The sequence below is a fragment of the Aphelocoma coerulescens genome, chromosome 5 (genome assembly GCF_041296385.1).
Source record: "Aphelocoma coerulescens isolate FSJ_1873_10779 chromosome 5, UR_Acoe_1.0, whole genome shotgun sequence".
NCBI lineage: Eukaryota > Metazoa > Chordata > Aves > Passeriformes > Corvidae > Aphelocoma > Aphelocoma coerulescens.
The window spans coordinates 44465684-44489532 of NC_091019.1; the positions used below are offsets into that span (position 1 = coordinate 44465684).

At 44.9% G+C, this 23849-nt stretch overlaps 1 protein-coding gene across 1 annotated transcript; it reads right to left on the minus strand.

The window, feature by feature from the left end:
* Positions 1-4191: 4191 nt before the first annotated feature.
* Positions 4192-20209, minus strand: TMED10 (transmembrane p24 trafficking protein 10). Its single transcript, XM_069017910.1, has 5 exons — positions 19926-20209; positions 15760-15880; positions 11277-11350; positions 6843-6969; positions 4192-6399 (listed from the first exon to the last, which is right to left on the minus strand). Exons 1-5 carry the CDS (start codon positions 20157-20159, stop codon positions 6278-6280), a joined length of 678 nt encoding a protein of 225 aa, XP_068874011.1. The 5' UTR covers positions 20160-20209; the 3' UTR covers positions 4192-6277.
* Between the last annotated feature and the right edge of the window lie 3640 nt (positions 20210-23849).

Here is a 23849-nt window from a genome sequence, read left to right on the forward strand (position 1 = left end):
CAGGAAGACAAGCGTTCAACGTTAGTTTCTTAAAACGCTTGTAAGAATAAAAAACTGCCTGAAGTAACTGATTTGTATCGAAAAAGTAATTACTGCTTCTTATTGTACAGATGGTAATGTTTCTTTTTGCTTAGCCATGCTACACATAATATATATTATTGAAAAATAATTGACACAAGGGAGAACACACACATGGATAAACACCACGGCTGCACCCCAAGCACAAAGATCTGCTGGAGCACTTGGAGCACTTGCAGTGGGTACACATTTCACACTGTTAATAAAGCATAGCAATCTCCCTCTCCGTGCCACTCACAGTTCACGGATTCTCTCTCTGATGAAGAAATAAACTAAAAGCTTCATAAATATTTTAGATCTGAAACTGCAATGACTTCTCTGTCATGAAGAACTGTTTGCAACCCTAATCTTAGGTTTGTCGTTTATTTTCTTCACAAATGATGCACATTATCATCATTTCAATGTTTTATTTTCAAAGTTCTGTGGTCACAGCTACAGGTGGGAAAGTGGAGTTAAATGATGCAGAATGTTCACTTCAAGACCAATGATCCAAGCTTACAGGAGACTTCAGGAGCTGAAGCATAAAGCCCTAAACCCAGGCACAATGGAGCCCAGTTAGCTCTTATTTCACTACCTTAGGAAGATGCTTGAAAGAATGAGCAATGCTCCTTGCAAGGTGCTGAAGGTTAAAGAGCTGTTCAGCATTATATGCACCTATTTGTGAGTAATTTATATATCAACATCTATTTGTTGTGCGTTGAAACTATTTCCCTACAAAGATGATGTCCTTAGGAGCAGCAAAGACAGCATGTCAGTTTTGGGATAAAGAAGCTTGCAGTAATGGATGAAAAAGCTCACGTGTCTTGCTAAGGATCATTTACTCCCTCCCTTGCAAGGAGAGTACTTGGCAAAATGTCACCTGGCAAATAGTAATAATTAAAAAAAAAAAATCTGCATGACAAAAATCTCGTGAAAATGGGATTAAGGAATTTGGAACAGTTGTAGAACATCAGAAGACTAATTTTAAAAATCAATCTTCATTTTTCCAGTTTGAAAAGTAGAGCTATCTTGACCATTATTATCTACAGTATCTTACAAATTCTTCCATAAAATGCTTACAATAGTAGCTACAATCAGGTTTAGCCACCCCACAGCATTGCCTTTACTACCCTTTAAGAAGCAGGCAATTCTCCCAGCAAGATGCCCCTAAGGTAAGTAGCAGTCGATAGTCAGTCAGGTTTATTGGAATACAACTGAAGAATGCATACCTCACTTTACACTGTATTTTTTACTCAAGCATTTAAAGAAATCAGACCATCAAGCCCCCATCAAGGGGCAATGTGTCATTTTGCCTCTTGCAAAAGGAGTATTGAAGGATGAATTTGGGTAAGGGTAAGGAAGCTGCCATTTAAACCAAATCATGGCAAGCATCTGCCTTACTTCAAAGATCTCATTCATAGTTTTCAGAGTCAAGGTAGTACATTGGTTATATTACTAAGCCAAGCAAAGATCAGCCCACGCTGAGAAGTGACAAGGTTAATTATCATTAAGAAGACAACACCATGAAAATGTAGTTATATATGTATAGCAAATACTTTATGCGTGAAGGAAGATTGTCCAAACTAAGTGCACTTGGGGGAAATAAAAGCCCAAGCAGCTGGTATGGGTGAGAAAATGCTAGAGGGTAAAACTCTGCAGCAGGTCAGACCAGAGCTGCAATGGGATATAGCAGGAAAACACAAGCACCTGGTCCCCTCTGCTTGCCTCATCTACTGGCAGCTGTAGGAACAGCATCCACCAAATAACCAAGGAAAAACAAATTCTTACCATTACAATTCCAACAGAACATCTTGGTGCAGTTTATGTAGAGATCACATAATGCAATTGATTTAAAAGCTCAGGGGAAAGCTACCTCAGGAATACCAGCTGTGAAAGGAAATTAAGTGACAGGAAACCACAGAAGTGAGACAAAGCAATGTGAGCATGGTCCTGTCATTGCTTTTTTGGGGGTTATGTGCCCTCAAAGGAAGTTATTCAACATGTACATTTTATTGCAGAAACTGAAATACAAGACAGATGAGTCCTTTAGAACATAGCAGCTTTCTCCAAACATGAGCTAAATCAACATAGCAAAGATCACTGGGATGGACACCAAGATATCACAGGTCCTCTGGCAGGCTGTCAGCAAGCTGGAAATGCAGAAGCTAATGCATTGAGTTTGAGCTGATAAACCACATGGACCTCTGGCAATAGAAGGAGCGAACAGGAATCTGTTACTACCATTTTGCAGAAAGTCACTTCAGCTGCAGCTGAAACAGAGAAACTTCTAGCTCCTGCCACTCCTTCCGGTGCAAAGCAAAATAGGATTCCTACAAAGACTACTGAGCAAATACAAGTGTTTTAGTGCAGCAGCAAAGGCTTGGGCTCACCTGTTTCAGGTTTACAAAAAGGTTTAAGAAAAGCCAACTGGCAGTTTTTCTAAATCCTCTGCTCTTTCCAATCTCCTCAGAGAAAGGTGACCTGCCTCTGGTCTGCCAGAGCTACCACACCACCACATGCAGTAATTTGGGGGAAGAAAAAACAAGCACAAGTCACAGTGGAGAAAGGACAGCAGAAAAAAAACCTGCCAATGCTGAACTCCTGTAGTCTTCACCAGACCCAGCCTTCTTTTTCTCCTCTGAAAGATCTATCCATTTCAGGTTTGTGGTCTCTCTTTCCCAACAAGCCACCTTCAACATAAGGGAAGTTCATTTCCCAAAGACTTTGTTCACTAAAAGCATGGCCATCTCAGGCATCTGAAAGACAAGTACTGCAGAGGGACACAACTAAAGATATGGGAGACAGAAATACATCACATGAAATGACAGAGGTAAAGAGAGGCCATGCTACTTTCCCAAACCTCTGCCTCAGGACCTGTTGAAATGTATGAGTGGGAATCCCCTCATGATCTTGACCAGTTGCCAAACTAGTTTGAATCAAATGTCTCTCATCTGCCAGTTAGAAGGAAACACAGATGTTGTACACTTGGTTTACTTCTCACAAACCTGAGCAGCTTACAAAAAATGAGTAAGTGTGTAAAATGCTCATCCCCTCACACATGCACGCAAACAGCAGCTGCTTTGGGCACCCTGTACAGGGTGCAGCCCACGCTGGCAGAGCAGGAGGGGGAATACACAAAGATAAACCTTATTTAGGAATGCTCACGTGCTGTGTTAAGTACTGTGATAATTAAATCGTTAGTCACATTGACAAGTGGGTGGGAGAGGCTGGAAACGTCTGATGCAGTTTGCTACAGGCAATCATCGATTCACCAGTGATGCATCCGTCACACACAAAGATGGGCTCAGACCCAAGTATCTGCAACAGCTCAACTTTAGCCTATTTCCCAGAAGTGAAATGGAATGAAGACACCAGCCCTGCATCTGCAGTGCTGTAAAACAATCAAGACTTCACTACCAACCTACCCCATGCAAGCAGCTGTATGATTTCACATACTCAAAATACTCATCCGGGAAAGAACTTGCAGAGTCTAATCCTTACCTAGAGATCTGGGGATTTCCCTTCCTGAAATTCTCCCCGATAATACTAACTAGTTACCTAGCATTTATGTGTCCCCAGTCTTGTTAGCAGCATGTATCACTTGGCTACTGCATTAACAAAAGGCTTGCAGGGTCAGCAGAGGAGATCTGACAGCATTTCAATAAATACCTAACCACTCTCTTCGGTCTCTGCCACTCACATAGGACCAACTCATCTTTGCAACAGTTTTCAGTCTCCTCTAAAATACAAAACTGAAAGTACTTCTATTTGTCTTAATGAACTAAATTTTACATGGGAGCCGATGGTGAAAAACTGGATCTTGTACCCTAGAGCACCAGCCCTGTTTCACTACGAGCCTTAAAATTCCTCTACATAGAGCGATATAATGAGGTGGGGAGGGAGAAAGGCAAAAAATGGTAACCTGTATTAGGACACCTCACTTGCTGTCCTGGTCCCACTACACAGAGAAGCCTGTGCACCCTTCCCAAGTCTAGAATTAATTGTTACTAGAGAAGCTTAAGGCTTGTGGGGAGTCTGTTTACTTGCTGCTTCATGTGACAGGTCAACAGGAAACAGCAGTCTGTAGGAACAAGCACAGAGAGGACAAGACTCACAGCAACAAGGTGAGGTGGGTAGTTTTTCCCCCAAAAAAATTTTATTTGAGAAAGCTGACAAAAGTCCCCCAACCAATCATTACAAGTAAATCCACACCTCTGTACCTCCTCCCCAGTAACCACACCAGTACAGTGAAGATCAAAACGTAACACCAGAACGATGAGAGTGTAACAGTCACCTGGGGAACTTAAGGCCTCACCACCATTTTTAAGATAACTCTGTATTCAGATAAGGACAAGGAGAGGATATCAAAACAGACAAGACAGGAAAAGCCCCTTTCTTGTACTGTCTTTTCAAGTTATATAAAAACAAAAGCAAAACCTTAACAGATCTACAGGCTTCAAACTGTAGAACCTAAAACTACCTTCAAATTACTTCTGTAATTCAGTCCTGTGGCACTGCTGCTGTTCTGCACTGTAACAGCTTCCAAAGACGTACATGGATAAAATGGATGCAAGGGCAGAGGAGTGGACTTAGGATCCTAATATGGCTTTATCAAAAACCAAACAAATTAAAAGCAATCAAAGTACTTGCAGTGGAACTAACAACTCCAGGAACTTGGGAATGGCAAAGAACTAATGTATTTAGATGACAGAAGATCATCTTTACATCCTCTTTTCCATTGCCTTACCCCAGACAACTGTTTCCTTCCCAGCAATAGATCAGACTCGCCAGAAATTATAAAACTATGCTTTTTTGGAACTGCTAGGCTGGGCCCAGGGCCATGACAACCCCATCCCTACCCAGAAGGGTCTAGACACACGACACCAGAATGCTGTGCTGCTGAACCACTTGCTCTGAAGGAATGCAGAGACAATGAAAGAAATGTAATCATGGCCTAAAAACTGCAGCAAGTTAAGTCCAGGAAGTTAACCTGCCTGCTTTTTCCCAGCCTGGTTTATTTAACATCATGCCATCTGGACAGCTGAGAAATGGTGAGAAGCTGCTGGTTCTCACTGTCTAGTACTGCATAGGAAAATAGTTCTGTTGAGGGTACAGTTCAGACTGCCCCCTCAGATGTAGAATTAGCCTGTTCCCACTCTGTACTGCCTTTTTTCAGTTCATCCACATTCCTCCAACTCCTCTGCTACCCTGCACAGCACTATTGTACCCTCAGACCTCAATGCAGGGTACAGGCCTTCATGCCTCATGTGAGCATCACCTCACCTTGCTTTGAGGTCTCAGAAAGTAACATTCAGCCAGCTGCCTGGATAGATGAGAAGTCTCCTGCTCAATGTAAGACCAAGTTTCCTAGCATGACCTGCTCCCATCTCCTCTGTGACTGTATCTGACCAAGGCCTCCTGCACAAAAGGCTGTTCCTGACCACGGCTTTCAGGAAAGCTGCTGCACCATTTCAAAACAAGAGAGGCAAATCCAAGACAAACATGTGGGGAAAGGGTGGGACCAAGGCTGGATAGCTTATTTGAGCAAAGCAGGCTTATTTCCAAGCTCAAACACACTTCCAAGCCTGCCTTAGAAGGCTCCCCTTCCTCCAGGCTAAATCACTGTATGCTCAAGCGCTCTGACCTGTCAGCACAAAGATACCAGCTCCCACAGGGAGAAACACAGAGGCCCACGACAGGGACCAAAGCTTGGAAGACCCTCTATCCTCAGGCCCTGCTGGAATGATGAATCCTGTCTCCATTTGCTTGAGGCTTAGATCCCTGCTGTTGAGGACAGGATTCCCCTGCTCTGCCCCAGAGCAACCTGCATGCCACTTAAAGAGTGCAGCAGGGTCAAGTGGTTCTGAGTAACACTGCAGTCACAGACAGATGGGAGACATCATCAAGCCATGATTATAAAAGGAGAATAGACAGCGCAAAAAACTTGCTGCAGCTGTCATGGAAACATCTTTTTTTATTTAATCGCTGCCCCAGGAATACCCAAACCCATCACGACCTCCCCCACCCTCAGCATCCAACAGGATTTCACAAGTCCCCCATTGCCTCTGATGTTTAGGCTCCCCTCCCCCTTTAGGGTCCAAGTTCCTCCAGAAAAGCTCCAGTCAGTGGGTATCATCTGTGAGATGGCTCCAGGGGGCCATGGCTAGGTCCCAGCGGTGTCCAGCTGGGTCTGAGAGGAAGGGGAAGAAGATTTGCTCCTTTACTCAATCAGTTTCTTGGCCTTGAAGAAGCGACGCAGGTAGAAAACCTGCCAGGTAGCCAGTCCGATGAGACAGCACATGGAGAAAATGCTGAAGTACAGAACCCGGGTGTTTGTTGACTCTGAAACAGATAACAAACCATTGCACCTGAGTCTGGCATCACAGGATGCACCCAAAGATGGCAAAGTTCCCAGGACTTCTTCTCCTCCCACATGCAAAAGCAAGACAGCATGAAGGCAAGGGCATCCAAGGACCAGCAGCACTTGAGAATAAAAGGAGAGGGAACAATGAGTAGGAAAATAGCAGGGAACAAGGTGAAGCTGTGGTTAATGGGCAACACTGAATGGAACAAAGTAATTCACATTATGAATGGAGACAGAAAGAAATGATTTCTAGAGACAGAACAACAAGACTCAGGGACTACTTCAGGTTTCCCTTACTAGGAACAGAACAGGCAGAGACCACTATAATGACTTGATCTCCAAATGTTGGCCTAATAACACATTTAGCAGAAATAAGGGGTTTTAGAGTTTCATCCCTCTGAAGGGGCACATGGTCTCTCACCATTTGTGTCCCTCATCTCCTCTTCTCGTTTCTTCATGTAAGCAAAGTCGTTAACAATGGACTCTGAAAGATCTTCCAAGCGCCTCAATTCTACTTCCAGGGGTTTCAACTTCTCCACTTTAGCAATCTAGAAAACAGAAAAGTCAAATCACTGAACCAAAACCAAAAACTCCCACATGGGTTTTTACTGCCAGTTTGAACCACTCCTCCCCACACACTACAGATCTGGGGCATCCTTCCCCTCGTGAAATACCTCTACAAGCCAGAAACTACCATTGCATAAAACACTATCACTTCTCCCACCTATTTTCAGAAACACACTTTCCTACTACTCCTCCTACACAATGGAAGAGCACAGCATGCACACAAGCACACTTCTTCCTTATTCGGCCTAATGTTAACTTATTCACAGTTGGCTTCTGAGGAGTGGGTAGAAGATCTTGCCACATGACTAAACCTCCAGTGAGTATAAATCACAGCCTGAGATACAGGTGACTAATTTACATATGCGTATGATACAGTTCCATAGGCACACAGGCTGTTAGCACCGAGACTCCCTTTGCTAATGCCCCGGAAAGCCCAGGCAGCCCGGTTCCCAGCAGCAGCAGTTTAATTATCCCACAAGAGCTCGGGACTTTTACCTCTCAAACGGAACCTCCAGGGAAGCACAGGCTCCTGGCAGGGACCCCGCAGCCACCAAGCTCTGCGACCGCCTCGCGCCACCGGGTGGCGCTGCGGGGCCGCTGCCGGGCCCGGCCCCCCTCGGGAGCAACCCGCTTCCCTCAGGAACGCTGGGTCGGGCATCGCTTCTGTGCACGGCACCCAGCCCCCGGTCCCACAGCTCACACGCTTGGTATCCAAAAACAAAAACCCACAGCAAAATTCAATTAGAAAGCACAGCACACAACAGCAACTATTTAAATTGAATGTGCAGACATGTGTCTCTGCCCCAGTTGTGGCTGTAACCTGACACACACATTACATAAAACCTGTGACACAAGGACACTTGAAGCTAACTGCAATTCCTGCCACTTCTCCAGAGCAGGGTTTGGGTAACTGCGGTTCTTGCACAGAATTTGTCACTATTACCAGCAAGTGACAGGCCCCTGCCATGAAGGCCAGATGCTGCATCCCCAAGTAATGCAGCAGAAGAAAGGTGAGTTACAGAAAACACACAGAACACCTGCATCTCACCACCAGTCTCAGCCTCACAGGATTACTCAGGTATAAGCTGCATGATGGCATCTCTCCGTGATCCACGCTGACAGGCAGGCAACAGGGCACCCAGCATGAAGGTATCCCCAAAATGCCACTTCCAGAGGCAGCTGCCTGGGCATCAGAGCAAGAGCTGAAGAGATGCTCGTGACCAGGCCAGTGCTAGCTAATCAGCCCTTCCACTGAAGGGTCTCCACATGACACGCATATCCTGGCAAGCAGCAAGCCACCAATCATCTGAGGATTTTTATGCTGAGGCAAGCTGTATATTATAGCTCTGCCAGCACAGCAGTGTCAGTTTGGAGTGTGTTTGAGAGAAGGGGTAGGAAGCAGCAGGTTAACCCCCTCCTGCTTTCTAGCCAATAGGTTGTAATGACAGAACCCTGTGGCCTGGACACATATCTGCCAGCAGACAGCTTTGCTGAAAAACTGGCACCAGTGTCTGGGCACGCCTGTGGCCCAGACTCTGCTGACACTGCTAGAGCAGCCAGTCTGTAATACACACAAGGTCTTGGGGCAGCTGTACTGACAAGCTAGCCTTGCACTGACCAGATCCATTATCTTCCTTGAGGGCTCATTTCCTCATTCACAGAAGGCTACAAGGGTTCCACTGGGAAAAAACAAGGTTTATCTGCTCCATCTGCATCCCTTCAGCCATTCTTAACAGGCGTGGCTACAAACATCTAATAGCTAATTTTAGTCCTGCACGTATTCCAAAATGTGTATCCTGAATCAGAGAATCACAGAATCAATTAGAGTGGAAAAGACCTCTGAGATCAAGTCCAACCTAAGACCTAACACCACCATGACAACTAGACCATGGCACTAAGTACCATGTCCAGTCTTTCCTTAAACACTGCAACCTCCCTGGGCAGTCCCGGAACCTTTTACCCCTAATGAAGCCAATATGCACAGCTGCTCCCAAGAGATTTTGTAACAAAGCCCACCAAGCATCTGTGATGGTGGAACATCATCATCCTAGAAAGGACATCTGGACCACCAGAACCAAGACAACAACTCCAATGAGGTTCCCATGGGTCACTTAAAAGATTTGTCAAAGCCTTCCTCTCTTCCTAGCACAGAAGAAGATACACTATAGCCAAGAATTGTCAAGGGGTAGCTGATGTGGAAAAGAACCTAGATCATCAAGCATTCTTAGTGCCATCAGAGATCTTTTCACTTTTCCCTATCTTCATTTCTACTTCTTGAATGGATAAAGTTATTCCTCCCAAACCCAGATAACTAAGGTATGACATTGCAGTTAGATTTTCTAATCCAGCTCACTCTTCCAGCTGCTTTCCTCCAAGAATGTCTGGATCTATGAAAGTTTATGAAGCCAGACTTGGACAGTATCAGTGACCCTCATTAAACTCCCTGAATTAAGTGTCCTTGCAGCAATCCAACAAGAAGAACTGGGGCTGTACAACAGGTCACTGGTACTCATCAACAAACGAACATCGCAAGCAAAAGCCTCAAAAAGGCTGCAATTCCAGGAGAGAAACTGAGCAACATCCCTGCCCTCTGACACACCTTACAGCAACCTGTCAAGTCAAAACTCACAACTACTACAGCAAACTAAGAGAGATGGTGAAAAAAAAGAAAACACACTGCAAAGCAGTGTGGTTAAACATCTATAGCAGCTGTACAAATAATAAATCAGTCTGAGTCCTTCCTAGACATGCCGCTCAACAAGGCTCAATACAGTCTACCACTCTGAGAGGTCCTCACAAGTCAAGGATGCTTGCCAGGGCTGCCAAGATCTGCATTTGGCATCAAGTGGGACTGAAAGTCTAAATTCTTGTTTTCTTGTATTTGTCCATGGACCTTTTCCCTGGACCTTTTCCCTCAAACTACATTTTGTGAGCATAACAGATGCATTTATTCCAATATAGTTTTACCAGTACAACCAGTGAGTATGTAGATACACAGGCATACAAGAACCTTTCTGCACAGCAACAGTGCTTCTAGGAAGCACTACAGTAATGTAACTCTTAGATTATGCTGTGGGGTGGGATTTAAAGCGATTCTGTAAATATAGCCATCATAATCCCCCCACTTACACTCTCAGGGATTCACCCCATAAGATTTCAACTTCTTGCAATCCCTCAGCAGCAGGCTGACAGCTGGCCCTGTGACTGCTCCACTCTTCCCTGATCCCAAGCACATTTTTACTTTCCATGTAGGATGTGCTCCAGACTGCTTAAGCCATGATTGCTCCGCTCTTCCCTGACCCCAAGCACCTCCTTACACTCCACATAGGAAGTGCTCCCAACCAACTCAAGCCATGCAAGTCCAGATAGCCCAAAGTTCAAAAAGATATAAAAACACCAGCATGACCATGTCAGAAATTTGTTAATTTTCTAACTGGAACCATACACAGCCTCCTCTGCTACCCACTCTCCTCCCTAAGGCATCTCCCATGCTCTTATGCACAGTGGACACAGCAATCATTTGCAGGACTCTTTCTCTACCAGTAATTCTCATTTTCTCAGGCACAGGCTCTGTACTGGGGGATGACTGATCTCAAATTCTAGTGAGCCAAAAGCACGATAGCTGCCATAAAAATTCAGTATCCAAACCAGCCAGGACTGTCTCAGCACAAAGCAACTGCTACTCTACACAGCTGGCTCTTGGGTCTAAGCAAGCTATGTCCTCTTAAGATGGAAATGTTTAGGCTGTTACTCCTATTTCCAATGTCATGCCTTCAAACCAAATAGTCATTCCACAGCAGCTACTACTATGCCAAACACCTTTACATTGATACACTGCTAGTTCTTAGAAACACACAAGCACTATTTCAGGCCTGCTGAGCCAGTACACCTTATAGTCGGGAAGGTAAGAACAGTAACATTGAAACTTGACCTTTAAGAGAGGGTCTGATATTAACCTAAAATAACCTCTGCTGCTTGGGCTGGGGAAACTTCACATCTCAGTGTCTTGTTGCCTCTAATGCCTATGCCTAGAAGCTGTGTCATGCTGTCCTAGCAAAGAAATTCACACATTAGGCTCCAGTTCCCAGAGTACAGAATCAATTCTAGTTGATGTTTGCCTTTTTTTTTCTGTCCTGTAACACACAAAGCTTCACTGCAATTGTAGTTTGCAGACAGGCTTTCATCACCGCTGGGAAAACAGCTTCCCATCATGAGCCCAGATCTACAAAAGGCATCACGTGAGTGCTGGGAAAGGAGAGCCTGCAGTGCAGGCAGCCAGGGGACATACCTCCTCGTAGTTCTTTGCTTCAACGCCATGCTTCATATCCAGAGTCACGAGCTGGTCCGGCATCCTCCCTGTTCCTGGAAGCATAATGAAAGGATTCCTTGTGTGAAACATTCAGCCTGCCAGGAAATCACCAGCTCTTCCCACCAGTGAGGAAGAATTCAAATCCCTCCCCTCCCCTCCCTCCATGTCTGCATCTAACTGCGGAGGCAGCACAGTCCAGCCTAAAAATACAGACTTCACAATGAATCCTGGCTGAAGGAGAGCCTTCCAAAGATAATGAGAACAAGCTGTAACTAAAAGCACTGAGCGCCTACAGGATGCAAATCACTGTAAAAACTGCAGAGGATTAGAACATGAACACCAGCTGCTATGAGACAGCCTAATGACAGATAAGTCACCAGAGGGACAAGTAGTCAACTGGGAAGCCCACATTCACAGGAAGTGAACCGGCAACTTGTCAAGGTTACTGGGGCTGTAAATGACTTTACATTCAAAGGAGCAGATGATAAACTGCTCCTATTGAGGAACTGAATGAGGACTACTGAAACCTCACATGCTGGAGTATCTGCAGAAGCCAATGCAATCCCTTTATCAACCATCTCAGATACCCAAGAACCACATTGCTAATGCAAACCCCAAGAGAGCAAGAGGCTTCTGAAGCTGGGAAAACACTGCCTCAGAGAGCTGCCAGCTGGAGCCACGTAAACAGCACATAAGGCTGCAGTCACTCGCAAAGTAGGTATCTTTCAAGGCTGTAACCCCCAGGCTAGGGAAACCTGTGGCTTACAGCTTCTTTCAACTGCTACAAACTCTCACATCTGAGAACATTCGCAAGAGGAAAAAAATATATATGAGATAGTCACATCAGATACTCTAAAAAATGCAGCACATCAGCTTATCTGAGCATCATTCTATACTATACCACCCACCAAGAAAATGCCTGTATGTAACACATTCCCAAATCCCAGCATGTTGGGACATACAGTTGTCCTCAACTGGCTGACAGCAAAACACAAGGTCTGAATTTACTTAAACTATGAATTTCAGAGTCACCATGCAGGACCATGTCCAATACTCACATTTTGTCTCTGAAGGCTGCCAGGTGGGCATTCCCTCAGTCCACAAACAAATTCAATGTACAGGTTATGGTGGGTCACTCCAATTGGAGCTAGAAAGATACTCCAGATCTTCGATACAACCAAGTATCGATACACGAAATTTTTTCTCTACCCACTCATTGAACAGCTCTTCAACACCAGAGTAGAATCACCTTCTACTGCTAGCAGGACAATGAATAATCTACTGATAAGATGGTGCATATCAACTACAAACCACTTCTTAAGTTTCCTTATGGGAATGCACTATATAAGAGCCCAACAGTTAATTACAATTAGGGTAGAATTTTGTTGTTTTCTTACAAAAGACCGGTTACTGTAAGAACACCCTGAAGTCCCAGCACTGTTCTTTAACATACAGGCTGTATACGACCCCCCCATACTCCTTTCCCCAACCACAAGTTTTGGCTGCTTATGCCACACACGTTACCAGCATAGGTGGAGACAGGCAGGTAGGACAGACAACAGTAGCTGCAAAAAAAAATTCACAGCACACAGTTAAGTGAGAGGTTTTTTTAATGGTGCCCAAATTATAGCAACTTGAGTTAAGAGCTGAAGCTTGGAGGAAGAGATGAGAAAGATAAAAAGGCCAGTGAACAGAAGAACAGAACTAGAAGAATTAATTTGCTGGACTGGAAGGGAGAGCTGCCAAGAGGCAGTAAGAAACCAGAAACCTTAAAGCTGCCAGGTGCAAAGGGATGGAGAGGAGACATCTTGCAAGAGGTTAATGTTGTCAGGGACTGGCAGGGAAAAACTCAAGCTGCTCTTCTGTAAGTTTACTAAGCCCAAGGCAGCTCCCTTCATACTCATCAGATCCTCAGAAACCCCTTGCTTCTCCTGCAGCCAAGGCTCAGCAGAGCAGGCTGGAGCAGCAGCAAAGAGAAAAACAGTCAAGATTCAGAGATCATGAACTAAACTGATACGTACACTCCTCAGGTCTTCAAGAGGCCATCTCACATAAGCACTGAACTGTTTCCTGGGAAACTAGGGGAGCTCTTAATTTGCAGAGTCAGTGGGAAAGCAGGACGGTTGAACTGAACATCAGAAAGTTTTCCCCAGGAATTCCAGAAAAAATGAGTCCTAACACTTAAGAAAGTTTGGGAAGATAAGGATTACAGGAGCATTTAAAGATTAACAGTTAAAGATTAGCACACAGAAGAGCCCTAGAGGGAGAATGCAGTGAGGCCTGGCTGTTCATCTGAGATTATCTTATTGTAGGAGAGTAAATGTGCCTGGGAACAGAGCACTGGTCAGGAAGACAGGACCATTCTGCCTGGAAGAGGTAAAAAGCCCATCATGCAAATACCCACAGCTCCAAGAAGCACCCTAAGAACTCCTCCACTCTGATAAGGTGAACCCTCAATATAGGCTCTCCTTCTCACTTCCTCTTCCTCATTTCTGTGGTTAGGGATGGAGAAATACCAGTTGCTTGGACCCCTCAGATCCAACAGCTCTAGCTTTCCCCTACCAACAGTCTATCTCTTCCAGTACTCCACAAACATCCTCCTTGGTGGCTGCTGTAAGTCCTGCTTACTTACTTGATGAGGCTGGGAAAAAAAATGTAACCTTCAAAGAGAAACATGGGAATTAAATAGACTTGGTAAGTTCCCCCACTCCCATGCTGACTCTATAGAGCAAACAAGGTACTTCCTTGTGATGTGGTTACTTCTTTCCAAGTACCTTAACCAAGTCCTGCAGAAGATCAAGCCCCACAGTGTCTTAAAGTCCCTTACTTTAATACTTCCTTGACTTCCAGCACAGACATGGAAAATCTGGAGATACTTTAGGTGGAATTTGGGGCACCTGGGTCTAAAAAGAAAGCCCAAAAAAAGAAAGCCTCCAGAAGAGGATCCAGCTGCTCAGTTGATGAGCTCTAGATTTTGGCATCTCAGCACCCCACAGGTCATCAAGGTAGAAGCTGCATTTAGAAATACTTAATCCTCAACCATACTGAAAGCTTTAAAACAAACTTGCAACAAGGGAGTCAGGGAACAAACATTTGCTACAATCAAAACAGTTGTAAGGGGCTCAGTCTAGGCAAGAAACCTCTGCTCAAAAGCACCCAACTAAGAGTCTAGACATAACTAAAGAAAGAAACCTTCCCCACTTCAGTGTGTGATCACATGGAAGCTATGAAAAGATCTGCAGGACTGTCTGGAGACTTCTCAAATACCCAGGTGTTGGAAAGTAAATAGCATGAGTGACTCCCAGATGAGTCACCAGTGCCTGCATGTCTCAATGTGTTAAGGAACATTTGGAAGTCCTACCTTTGGAGTAAAATAAAAATGTAATCCTGACCATTTGAGGTCACTATTTTATCTGTAAAATAGAAGAGGTGTTACAAGCCAGATCCCTCCCAAACCCAGCAAAGAATATAGCCTTCTCTTTCTGTGAAGTTCCCTTCAACTTGCAAACTATTTGCATCTTATACATGGAGCAGAAACAGCAAAACAGCAGCTGAATTTCAACTGACATGAGAAATGCTGCTAGTGAATGCTCTGTGAAACACTCTGGGATCTTTTAGGATAAGACCTAGGAAAAACTGAACCCAAGGAGTAGAACTCTGACAGTAACCATAAAAGGATTGTAGCACCTACAAACTTGCATGTGCTCACACCACCACTGATGAGATTAGAGCCCACATGTTGGCCACTTTCAGCACGTTTGTCCTGAAGTTGACCACGGGCATTCAAAGCAGTACATGCGTCACACTCACAGGAAACAAGCCTCAGCACTCGTTAGGCAACCATCCCTGTAGCACAAATGCAAAGCTGACGTCCTGCTCATTTCCCCTTCCCTTTAGGGACCACTTCAAGAGCAGTTGTGGGTGCAAATTAAGGACACATTCCTTATACACACACTGTCCAACCTCATAAAATGGTCGTCAACCTATCGCAGGATAGCTGCCAAGAACACATTGTGTATAGATTACATTCTACCAAACGGGGAAGAAATGGCCTGCTGGGGTGAAAGACAGGTCCTGGAGATGATAGCATCCAGCTCTATCCTGGCTTGACTGCAAGGTGGAGAGAAGCATGAAACTGGCAAAAGAAGTGTGGTTTGCTCACTGGTATTGCCACTCACTGCAACTGTGGTGACCTCTGTGGGAGGAATGCCTGATTCCTCTTTCAGAGGAAACCCAAGTGCTCTACACAACAGTCACAGAGGATTACTCTACTTCAAATGCAACACAGACAGCAGATGTTCTGTAATGAGACTGGCCACAAGCTCCTGAAAATCAGCTTTAAAAGCCAAAAAGTGTTCTGTGGACCACACTCAGGATCACTTTACTCGTATTGCTAATCCACATATCTACACGAACTTGATCAGAAGCTAGAAACAGCCGGCACACCTTTCATTTCACTTACCCACAGGAAGCTTGCTCTCAAAGCAGGCCTCAAACATATCATAGTCTTCAGTGGTGAAGGCAAACTTGCCTTTGGTGGCATCCTCCTTGGCATACAGGATGTGCCCAGCCGAGTCAGTTATCTGTAAGAGAGACAATGAAGGTAAGAAACACAGTACTTTGCTGCTGTGAGCTCATGCTGCCTGTGCAGGAAGAGTAATCCTAGCCTCCCCTTTGGATCTGATGCTTTCTCCTTCCAACAGTTTCCCTCCATCTTTGTGACTACATCAACTGATATCAGTTGACTGACATCAATTCCTCCCCTCCTCATCCACACACCAGGAGCTGACAGAGTGACTATAAAGTAATTATTGACTCTTAGATCCAAAAAACCACCAACAAATCAAAAAACAACACCCCCCACCAAAAAAAACACCACGAAAAAGCAATTGACCAACAAATCAAAAAAAATCCCAAACTGAAACCCACACTAATTTCTCTTCTCCTATGAATCCCAACTACAGACTACATGTAAGAACTATAGCTGAACCAAACTGTCATTCACTGCCTTTATTTTCCAAGCAAAATTAATAAATTCTCATAGCAACAAAGATAAGGAGAAGACTTGTGGGACAAAAGGGTAACATTCCCCAGAAGATGAAATGGAGAAGGGTACATCTCTTCCTCTAGAAATGAACCATGAGTGCGGCCCTGAGTTACACAAGGGTGCCAAGATCCATAAAAGTGGCCACTTCAGAGGACAATTCAGACTACACAGACAGAATAATTACTGCTTTGAGCTAAGTCTATAAAACTACCAAGAATAGGCAAAAACTGTGGAAGGTCTACAAAAATGCTTCAACAAAGAGTATAAAAAGAAAGGACACACATTTCATGACGCAAACTTGAGAATAATTAAGCTCAATTAAAGGCTCCATCCAGCTGAAACACTCTGACCAGGGAGAGGGGTGAAAAAAACGGAAGGTGTTACAACACTGCATGAAAATGAACAATGTGTGTTCCACTGAGACGCTTCCCATTTTCCCTCTACTCTAATTTTTAACAGCTATGTCTGAAACAGCACAGACACTAAAATTACTAGGGGATCTTTGAAGGTCTTAGAGATGAACAGACTAAAAAGCTTGGGAATAATTTTAAAGGTATATAAGACAAAAGTACACAAAATAATTTGTGGCACAGAAAAAGTAAGTCAGACATTTTACTTCACTCCAGCCTTTTTTTCCCTGTACAAAGGCCATGCAAAAGGGCTATGTACCCAGAACTATTCTAAGGAAACACTCTCTGTTCTTATTAGAGCACCTAATGAACTCTCTGTCACTGGACTTGAAACAAATGTGAACCTACTCATGGATGAGAGTTGTTGCATTAGGCAGGAAAAACGATCAAGTATATAAGTTTTCATCTACTTTATGGTACAAACCATAGCAGGCAAGACTTCAGGAACAAGCTTCCTGTATACATAGATTATCCCAAAATTGCCTGTAAGGGGATTTGTTGTAGCTGCCCCTGCACCATATGCTGTCAGCATCTGAGAACAATGAGGAGCACTGCTCTCCGTGCAGCAGCTCCTGCTCAGAGCTGTACCTGTTTGCAAGCGGCAAGCAGATGAAAGCACGCCTGCGCAGTCAGGCACAGGCAGCTGCGCTGCCATCCCCTTGCCACAAGCCATGAGCCACCAGCCACCTCCTGTCTGGAAGCCACCAGGCACTGGGAAGCACTGGGCCCAAGTGAGCAGGCCCATCTGCAGTAGGGGACTGTGTGTCTGACCATGCCAACACTGTGAAAAAGCCTGTGATCTGGCCACCACATGGCACATGCTGTTGAGTGGAGTGGTCCCGATTAACCAAGATGCCTCAGCAGCGTGACACCACACATTCTGCACACCAGTTCCTCCATCACAACAGGCAGTCACAACAACATAGCTCTCAGATGCCCCCATTATTTTGAGCACTATTTCCTCATGGCTTGGTAGGCACCAGAGCTACTCTTTAAGCAGCTTGATCAATTTTTGCCCTTTGCAGCTCATGAACAGCATTCTGGAGAGTAAAAGCTCTGCTATCCACTTTCATGAAACTGAATAGCATTACCCAAATCAGCCAAATACACTGCCCATTCAGCCGGGTGTGCGAGGGCGGGAGAAGCTGCTAATAGCCCAGCCAGAACGCTTGTGGAGGAGTCGACCTGAAAGGGATTTTTCATGCTATTGTAACGTTATTTACGGTAAGGCAATCCCCTACAGAAAGGGCATTGTTTGCCCTTGACAAACAGCCCGATACCGTCGGGCTCGACAATGGGCCAGAGGCACGTGGCTGCCAAGTGAGAGCTCAGGCGCCCCAAGCCCCCGCAGCAGCCAGCGGGCAGAGCCCACGGGTTCCTCCAAAACAGAGGGTGCCACTGTTAGCGCTGGGCTATCACACACACACACATCTCAGCTCACCGGCAGGAAGTGAACTGAGCCCGGAGAGAATTAAGTACCAACCTCCTCCCTCCTCTGTTCGGTGGCCCAACCCAAGGGGCCAAAGCAGACCATCCAGTGCAGAACAGAGCGTACCAGCAGCCACGATGTCCTGGACTGACCTTTCCCACACAGACCACAGAGAAAGCAGGCACCTAGCAGAGGGGTTTCAGCACTTTTAACAAGCCCATCATATTGGGAGGACCCAACATACCTGACCCATAAGAAGGAAAGTAAGAATTGTGTTCATTATGTTTTTCTCCTTTGTAGCTTTTCAAACTATACAGGGCTTCTTTTAATTTTATAGTTCGAACAAGAAAGAACTTCTATAAGTAGTACTACCCAGATATCAGCTTCATCAGCAAAGCCAATTAAGACCTAAACATGGGATTCACTGGTTCACCATCACCTCCCTAGATAAGTCTTGTGTGATAAAAGTGAGTTTTGGAAGAGACCTTGGGGTCAACTGACCTAAGAGTGGGCAACCTGAGAACCAGAAGGTTTGGTTACCAAGCAGTAAGAGACAGATGGGAACATGGCACTCCATCTGAAATACATGTGCCTTACCCAGCAAATACTACATCAACACTTTAAAGCCTTCACGCAGCTTGGCTCTGCCCATACACAGACAAGTTTCCTCTTACAAATGATGCAAGGACAGAAGAACAAGGTTTTTTAAAAAGCAGGGCTTTGGAAGAAGCCTTCTCCAGCCATAACCAAGCACAACTGCCAATAACCCAGGGCCTTCAGGCATTGGTAGGCAGATGCTGTAAAGGCAACTTGACTTCAGGACGTCTACAATACTCAAGAACACCAAGTTCAGAAACTCCTGAGCAGACCATTCTGCTTCTGTTTGTTTGCATGCTTACTACTGAAACCCTTGGGAATGTAGACAGAAATAGAAAAGGGAACAGAAGGCTGTTATGAACTGACTACGTAGTAACAGACCTTATTAAGCTACGTAGGAATTTGAAGAAAGCCTAGGGAAAGCAGGTTGTGGGCAGAATTAAAGTGAAGCTGTTGAAGTTTTGATAGCTGCTTGTCACACAAGTGTATTATTCACGTATATTTCTGCCAAGCCTGTACTTCCTTAAGATCCTTCAGGATCATTTTCTTCCCTGCAGCAAGCACCTGCCTACCTAAAATCCATGCAAGCCACGACACAGAAAGATGAAAATAGCCATTTTGTGTACCAAAATCTGGTTTCTCAGCCCCCATTCCACTGTGCCAGGATCCCGTTGTGCCAAGCCCTACGCATGGAGGGAGCCCTCGGAAGGCCACGTCACCATAACTCTTTCCTGCTCACACGGTGTCAGCAGCCCTGGTACAGCTTTATCGCAGCGGCCCATCTCGCCAGGCGCCGGATAATCTGCATCGTGTGCGGATTATATGGCAGATGGCAGGACGGGCCGCTGCAACTCGATCTTTGGGGAGAAACAGCTCGTATTTGGCTCCAACTAAAACGCTGCCCTGGTCCGTCGCTGCCCAGCACCCGGAACTGCTGGGCGGGCTGGTGGCCCCTCGCGCAGGACGAGTCCCGCGGTGCGGCGCAGGCCGGGGCCGGGCGGCTGTCGGCTCCCGCGTGGGCCGGTGTCACGCGTGGAACACGTCACCCCTTCCTTCCTTCCTTCCTTCCCCGCCCCGCACGGCCGGCGAGGGGAGGCGGGGCCGCACCGCCCGCCCCGGCCACCCCCGCCCCCCCGGGGCCGCACCTTGAGGTTGGCGGAGGGTCCGGTGGAGGAGCCCGGCGGGGCGCCGATCTCGTACTCGCCCGTGACCAGGGTGTCGCGGTGGATCTCCTCCCGCAGGCACTTCCGCGCCTTGCCCGGCAGCTGGAAGGAGATGGGCCGCGCCGGGCCCACCAGCAGGAGCAGCAGGAGCAGCGGCAGGAGCGGGGCCCGCCCGAGGCGGGGGCGGCCGGGCAGCGGCGGCAGCGGCAGCGGCATGGCGGCGGCTCCGGGTGCGGGCCTGCCTCCGCCGCACGTGACCGCCGCCGCCGCCGCCGCTGCTGCGTCACGGCGGGGCGGGGCCGGGGCGGGGCCTGACGGCGCTGAGGGGCGCGGGGTACGGGCCTGGGCGCCTCGAGGCGTGACCCTTCGGGGGGGCTGTTTCATGATGAAACAAATGAGTAACGGAGTTAATCCAGTAGTAACGGAGGGTAACGAGTAACAACGGTTTCGCTCGTTCAAGAATTGGAAAATCAGAACAAAACCAAACCGTGCTCTGAGGCAGAGGAGCATTCTGAGATGGACAAGCAGTCTGAATTTCCTTGAGACTGACTCGCAGCTGAAGTCCTTCGCTGGGAGAGACACTTGCTGTTTATTGCATGGGGTTTTTTTTTTTATTTCTGAGTAACTTCCCTCTTGATTTCTACACACAAGAAAATTCAGTTTTATCAGATGTCTTGCTTCTTTGGATCAGTGCCTTGCGAATACCATTCAATAGAAGTATCCAAGTGTTTTTGACAGCAAATAAAATTATGATTATTTTTGAAGACAGAGCATTACTTTTTTTCTCTCCCTTTCCAGCATGTACTCAGATCTACTTTTTTTTTTTTTTTCTCTTGATACATTTTACTCTTTAGGAAGATAGCACTAAGTAACCACTGGCCAACTTTGGGCTGCTGCTTCCCCCTGGCACCATATCGCCTCTGTTCCCAGTCTCCCGTGTTGGTAGTGGGGCTGCCAGGAAGAACACGCACAAGCGGGAGCAGTGACTTGCTCTGCAGCGTAACCTGCCTTCACACAGGCGAACAGGGAGGGGAAAATTGCACAGGTGTGTGGTTATCATCACCACAGTTGCAGTCGGCCCCTGGGATCAGCTGCAAATGTTTGGGTGTGCTGAGATGCAAGGAAAAGCAGGAAGAAAGAAATTGATAGTAACATTGCTAGAGAGCAAAACAATTTCAAAATTTCTATTATCTTGAGTAAAAAAAAATGACACCATTGTTCCACTTTTATTCCTTAAACATCACCAGCTGTGTTCCCTCTCTGATCAAAACATGTCTTTAATGACAAGCAATAACAAGGAGTTGGTACAAACTTCAATCTAAAGAGACTTTAAGCAGTGAATTTCATGTCTGCATGTTCACCTGAAGCACATTTTGAAGAACAGTTCACCACTTTTGCCTGCTTGTGCTCATACTTACTGAGAAAATACAATGAAGCCCTCCTGCAGGAAAAGGCACTAAGCCCAAATGTACAGTGGTGGAGTGACCTCCTTGCTTGGAGGGAAATAAAAAGAACCCTCACAAAAAAAAAAAAAACCCAAAACAACAAAAACTTCCCAGCACTAGACCTTTGCCCTTACTTTAAGCTCCAGTTTATTGTTTGAAGTGGGATTTGCAGTCACTTGATGGACATTTCAATACATTTTTATTTCTCTTATCAGTTCACAAACCTTCCCTTACTTGGACAATTAAATTATTTGGAAATGTAACCTTAATAAAATAAATGTTTTGCTCTTTCTGCAATATGTCAAAGTATATTTGAACAATGAAAACATTCTTTCCATTGCAGCGCTTAAGGCAGAAATAGCTATTATTTCACAAACTTTAAGAAACACAGACTATTAGAATATGAAGATATGAAATGCTGTACCATAAAATTCCTGATGAAATAGGCACAGCATGACAAATCTCTTCATGCAGAACATTCCTCAAACCAATGACATGTACCCAGCCCTCTATCATGTTTAAAACATTCCATAATGCCTTATTTTCCAGAGAAAATTGCTCATTCATGTTAAGGTACCCTTGTTTTCTAAAATCAAAGTGTGAACTCAACCATAAAAGAGCAAATATGTGACTGATTACAATCCCTTCCTATTGTGGCCATTTTGTCATGGTACATTTTTAGATGAGTTACACTTATGACCAACAAATTTATCCCCTGTTTTCTGTTGTAGTCTCCTCCTGTGGAGGCATTATTCTAGAAGCTGCCACACAGGCAAGTTCAGATCTAATTATAAAACCCCTCAGAGATCCTTCAGTGCTTCAGTGTGTTATGAAAGAAAATGGTACAGAGATGCCGTGATCACAATCCCCAGTTTCTGGCTCTTTAAAGCACTTAAGCCTGCAATGGGGCAATCTCCCTTGAGTGTGCAAAGTAACTTACAGCAGAGGGAAAGCATCTGAAGATTCTTTCAGCTGCAGGTTAGGAAATAGCAGTCTTGCAGGGACATGCCTTAATGTTTCCACATAGTGGAGGCTCACAAAATGAAATGCTTCCTGTAATTCAGAAACACTGAACAGAGGTGAAGGAGAGATTGATAACTTGTTACACAACTTTCCAGATGAAGCGATGACCTATTTTAGCTCAATCTGCTGTGTTAAGCACTGTGGGAGCTCGGCAGTCAGCTGGAAGCAGGTATTCGTTCTCGCTGGCACTAATCCATAGACAAATGGGTGAATCCCCAAAGTAAATATTAATGCTGCCAATCACGACACACTGACAAAATTCAAACCATTTTGTTTGTGTATATCTTTTATATTTCCAAGTATCCCTAATGCAGTTTTATTGAAAATGTCTTGAAAATGATAAAGAGATCAATGAATTATTCAGCTTTCAGTTCTGTTTTAGCAGAAGAGCACTGAAAACCTTTGAATATCTCTATAGTCTGAGGCAGTAAAGGCCGTTGAAGAATATATGCCTTTTCCCACTAAATTTCTAATTTTTCCTAACTGACAAATTTCACAGAGTGTTAGCAGTAGTCAATTCCTGCCATACCAAAATGTATCTTTTATCTATGGTAAATGGCAGAAAACAACACTAATTTGCTCCCTCTGTGAAACAATGTGTATGAATGTGTATGAATTACATAATTAGACCTTTTTTTTACTGTTTCTGCGTCAGCTGCTGTGGCATTTTTGCATTTTCTTCTTTTGGACAATAAAAAGTTGAAACAATGTTCCTCTTAAAAACTATTCTAGACTTTTATGCTCTAATCCTTTTGCATTCTGCCTTGCACCTGGCAATCCACTACCAGATACTGAGAAAATTCTATAAAAATTACATATGCTTTACTATGCTAATCAGTGTTTTTACTAACCATGCAAAATTGTTCATCCACCACTTCTGGAAAGTGCAAGGCCACTTCTTTTAAGGGGCTATATTTGAACTCATTGCTGGGATATAACTCTCACAGTCACCATCACGATCACAATCCAGACAGAAATGTTTTTCAATCAACTAAAAATAAATCAGTGGCTAAAGAGCCATAAACAGCATTGCACTGCTTTACCTCTCCTGTAATCTGTCCCAGAGATCCCATGTACTGTGTACTGGCCATATAGCTAAAATATATAGTGTTTGGATAAGAAACATAGAACAAAACAACCTTTAGATATCAGGAAGCATTTAAGTTGAATCCTTTGAGGAGACAAATTATTGTTACAATATATTTATATAAATCTGCTTCCATTTCACCCAGTGACTAAAGTTATTCCTACAAAGTACTTCAAAATCCTGCAAGCATGTGAATTGCTTGAAATCAAGTGTATGGGGCTTAATCTAAAACAGGAGTTCATTTAGGGAAACAAAACATCCTTCATCAAAGACAGCCCAGATTCAATCACACACAAACCACTTTGAAGAAGTGAGCATTTGCAGTTCTTCTCTCATCTTTCCCCCATGCTT